The 4,594-nt window shown below is 43.4% G+C and overlaps 1 protein-coding gene across 1 annotated transcript in view; it reads left to right on the forward strand.

Moving 5' to 3' along the window:
• Positions 1-4,406: 4,406 nt before the first annotated feature.
• The window catches only part of LOC115274362 (olfactory receptor-like protein OLF4), a 3,162-nt gene continuing 2,974 nt past the window's right edge, over positions 4,407-4,594 (forward strand). The window contains exon 1 of the mRNA XM_029917819.1: positions 4,407-4,517. Within this exon, the coding sequence (XP_029773679.1) occupies positions 4,407-4,517 (111 nt within the window). The remainder of the gene's footprint in view (positions 4,518-4,594) is intronic.

Here is a 4,594-nt window from a genome sequence, read left to right on the forward strand (position 1 = left end):
TTTCTACAATGTAAAATAGGGTTCATAAATGTACTTCCTTGGAGACAAGATGTTTATAAAAATTAAGTCAAACAAACCCAATGAGATGTTAAGCTCACGTCGTAGTACGTAAAAGGATCTAAATACATCTGTTCTATCTAACAACTATTTATAACAAAGAACCAAATGGCAGCTTTTAACTCGTGACAAAGTAAGTGATAGCGAAAGTGTCCTGAAGCCAATGTGTGTAGTTCCCAAGGTTTATTGTCAGAGAAGTCGGTTATCTGCCTTATTAAAAAGAATAGATATTGGATCTCCTGGGTGGCTCAAACGGTTGAGTTTCTGACTCTTGATTTGGGCTTAAATCATGATCCCAGGATATGTGATCAAGCCCAAGGTGTGTTCTGCACTGAGTTTGGAGCCTGCTTGGGATTCTCTCCCTGTCAAGGCACCTGGTGGCTCAATTGGTTAAGCACCTGACTTGATTTCAGCTCAGGTCATGATCCCATGGTTTGTGAGACTGAAGCCCATATCTAGCTCTGCACTGACATCCCGGAGCCTCCTTGGGATTCTCTCCCTTTTTCTTGTCCGCCTCCCCAATAAATAATAAATATTTTTAAAAAAGATTCTCTTGCTTCGTCTCTCCCTGCCTCCCACTCTCTCCCAGTCATGCTTTATCTCTCTCTCAAAAAAATGTATCTATATCTACATATATCTGTATCTATATATCTATATCATCTAGATAAAGACCCTGGAAATTGTAGGACTGACTCCTGAGGACAGGTAATGCTTTGAAGATAAAGAGACCTAATTCAGGTGTGTTCCTTGGTCTTAGACTTGGAGAAAAGTGTATCTGAGGTTAAATGACATGCTATAAGATCTATGCATTCAAGTTCAGAAAAAAGAGTTGAAAGAAAAAAAGAACGAAAGAACGAAAGAACGAAAGAAAGAAAGAAAGAAAGAGAACGAATGAACGAGCTGGATTCACTTGATCTCTGACTTGGTCTTTTGGGAACCAAGATTCATTTGGAAAAAATACTCTCATCCAGAGCAGTTTTCCACTTGGTAATATGAGCTTAGAGGCTGGAGTAACAAGAGGGGAAACGTACTTAATGAGCAGATACAGGGAGGTGCAAATACCTCCGGTCTCCTGTCTGTCAGCCTGTTTGACCTTGGATGGGAAGAGACATGGGTTTTCTCTGTTCTTCCAGGTCCTAATTCTGGCTGGGGGCCCAGGCTTCACTGCGGGAAGCTGTGTCTCTCTGAACTCATAAGTAGAGGAAAAATCTCCTTGTGAGGCAAGGTGGGTTTGCAAGGCCTCCCACCATCAGATGGTGACCAGTGTCTTCACCCACTCAGCCCCCACTCAATTTCAGCTTGAGCACTGACCCACAAGGTACCTGACTGATATCAGGAGTGACTTGCCTTCTTATGCTAAAAATATGTTAATTGTACCTTGTGAAAAAACACTTAGGTGGAAGTGTGGAAATCAGAGTTGAGATAAGGTGGTTGGAGGGCTGTCCTCAGGGAGAACAGTGTTCACAAAAAAGGACTCATCAACCATGGATTTTCTGGGTTATAATCTGGTCTATTGGGAACACAGAATCTCCAGGAGAACTTGCCTTTGTGTTCACACCAGTGCTCCCCAGGGAAATCATGTGCTGTAGGTTGGAGGAGCAGGAGGGAAATATGCTTCATCCAAAGAAGAGGAAACTATAAATATCTCCTGTGTGCAGTCCCTCTGCCTGTGCCACCTCGGGCTGTTGGGACCGGGTCATTGCTTCTGGAGTCCGAAGCTTGGCTGGGAGATTCCTGCTAGCCTCCATTCTCCTGTCTTGTGTGGTGACAGAGTTTGGTCACCACCAATAATTATCCGGGGGTGGGGGGGATTCAGACGGCCACACGGAGACCTCTCCCTCAGAGCTCCCAGTCAGGTGAGGCTGATTCTGCAGGAAAGGGTTAGAGAGAATCAAAACCAGGTGCATTTTCCTAAGGTCACCTGACAGCCAACAGCCTCGCCCAGAGCCTAGAGATCTCTATGTGCACTTGCTTGCCTGACCATGTCATTCTGAAAAACTACAATAAACAAGGTCAGGGAAGGCCCTGCCCTTTTGGTACTCACCTAATGTGGTGGAGTCACAGGACTATGAAATAAGTTTGTGTAGTTTAAGAGCCTCAGGCAGAAATCTTGTGAAGATCGTTATTTTGAGCCAGAGATAGACTGTTATGGTGTGTGCAGAATTTCATAGAGCAAGGTCTGAATAGACCTTGATGTGTTATGAAAAGACCAGGAAGGGGACCAGAGTGTGCCCATGGCTCTAGTCAAAAACAGATCACAATGTCAAGCCCAGGAAAAACAAAGATGCCACATCTGAAAAGTGAAAGGGACTCATCCACCTTCTCTAAGATCACAGGATGTCATTGGTCATATAAATATGAAGCAGGCATAGAGAAAAAAAAAACAAGTCTCATACTGCTTCATTACAAGCTGCCCAACATTTACTGGACTTTGCATATTTCCTGTGCTGAGCGTTGATTTATTCCCTTAACACACTTTACTCTTGGAGCATTCAGTCTGGAAGGCGATTGACACCCTGAAGATACCACTAACTTTGTCTTCTGACCAAATTTAATTTTGCTCCTTATTATTTGTGCTGGGCATCAAGGAGAGAACAAGACTTGGAAAGTCTTGAAAGAGCCAGCGGTGCTCTTTCTTCCTTCCTCACGGCCCCTCAGGTTTCAGTGACGACCTGAACCCTTAGGTTTTTTGTGCCATTTCTATTTCATTTCTCTCTCTCTGATTTTGAGCAGATTGTTTGTGTCTCTTTAAATACAGGACAGAAAATAAGCATACCAGTCTGACTTCTTAATTTTATTTGTTCTTGAGAAGCTCATTCATTGGAATGGAGGTACCATTTTACATTGTTTGGGGCAATGATAATGGATCTGGGCAGCTTGAGTTACAGCCACTCTGAATATAATTATTGGGGCTGGGAATGAGAAGTCATGGAGAGGACACAGCCCAGGAAGCAAAGATTTGGGGTGTGTGTGTGTGTGTGTGTGTGTGTGTGTGTGTGTCTGTATCTGTGTGTGTGTTGTGTGTGTGTCTGTCTGTGTGTTGTGTGTGTGTGTGTGTGTGTGTGTGTGTGTGTGGGCACACGCATGCATGCACCTTGTGGAATGGGAAACATCCTCAAAGCAGAGGCACATGGTCTAATATATTCCAAGATGATTCTTGTAACACAGAGGCCAGAATTCAGTCAACACCTGGTATTCAGTACAGGCTCTATGTCAATTTACAGGATGCCTTTGCAAGTAGATTCTGAAATACAAGCAGTATATAGCGTGAGTGCAGGACTCCTTTCTCTTGGAAGGTAACTAGCAGCGAGGCCACCTATTTCTTTGCAATTGCCTGACACCATCTCTGATCTCCCTCCCGGTAATTCCCCAATTCCACACATGCTTCCTGTTTTGGACTCCAATAGCTCAAAGTAGTATCGTCCTCAGGGTCTCTGCAGAGGCCATTCCCTCTGCCAATAAAGACATCCCCAGACATGCTCGTGGATCCGGCCCTCCTTTCCTTGAGGTCTCTGTTCAAAAGTCCCCTGTTTACTAGTCTTGACCAAACATCAATTACAATGTAATATTCATAACCACACTCCGCTTTATACCTACTCTTGTTTCTTCAAAGTTCTTAAACATTTCGTTTGGGGCGCCTGGGTGGCTCAGTCGGTTAAGTGTCTGACTTCAGCTCAGGTCTTGGTCTCTTGGTTTGTAGGTTCGAGCCATGCGCTGGGCTCTGTGCTGACAGCTCAGAGCCTGGAGCCTGCTTCGGATTCTGTGTCTCCCTCTACCTTTGCCCCTCCCCTACTCAAGCTGTGTTTTTCCCTGTCTCAATAATAAATAAACATAAAATTTTTTTAAAAAGTTCTTACCACCCTCTGATGTCTTATTAATATTTTAATTTGTTTCTATTCATTTTCTATCACTAGATTACAATGTCTTTGATTTTCAGTATCCTGGGCTCTTGCCTAGACAATGCCTAGAACATGTTTAACAGTGTATATTCTTCCAATGCAGGAAAGATATCCTTAGTAAAATAATAAAATGCATGGCCTCTGTTGGGAAATGCAGAGAATGAGACCAAAATGCCTAATCAGAGATGAAATGGGAGGGAATCCCTTCAAGGGGATAATAAATACACAAGCCACTTAAATTAGCTTCTTGACTGCAAAATATAAGTTTTAGTTTTCCAACTATGTGAGCAATGCCTTCATGTGAAAATTAATGATATCATTTTCCTCTTTCTTGGTGATCAGTTGAACCTCATGGAACCAGGAAATGATACACAAATATTAGAATTTATGCTTATGGGATTTTTGGAAGGACCAAAGCTGAAGCCCCTCATATTTGGGCTTTTTCTCTCCATGTACCTGATCACTGTGTTTGGGAATCTGCTCATCATCCTGGTCGTCGGCTTTGACTTCCACCTCCACACACCCATGTACTTCTTCCTCACCAACCTGTCCTTTGTGGACATCTGTGTCACCTCCACAACCGTCCCCAAGATGCTGTGGAACATCCAGACTCAGAGCAAAGTCATAACCTATGTGGA

The sequence above is a fragment of the Suricata suricatta genome, chromosome 12 (assembly GCF_006229205.1).
Source record: "Suricata suricatta isolate VVHF042 chromosome 12, meerkat_22Aug2017_6uvM2_HiC, whole genome shotgun sequence".
In the NCBI taxonomy this organism is placed as follows: domain Eukaryota; kingdom Metazoa; phylum Chordata; class Mammalia; order Carnivora; family Herpestidae; genus Suricata; species Suricata suricatta.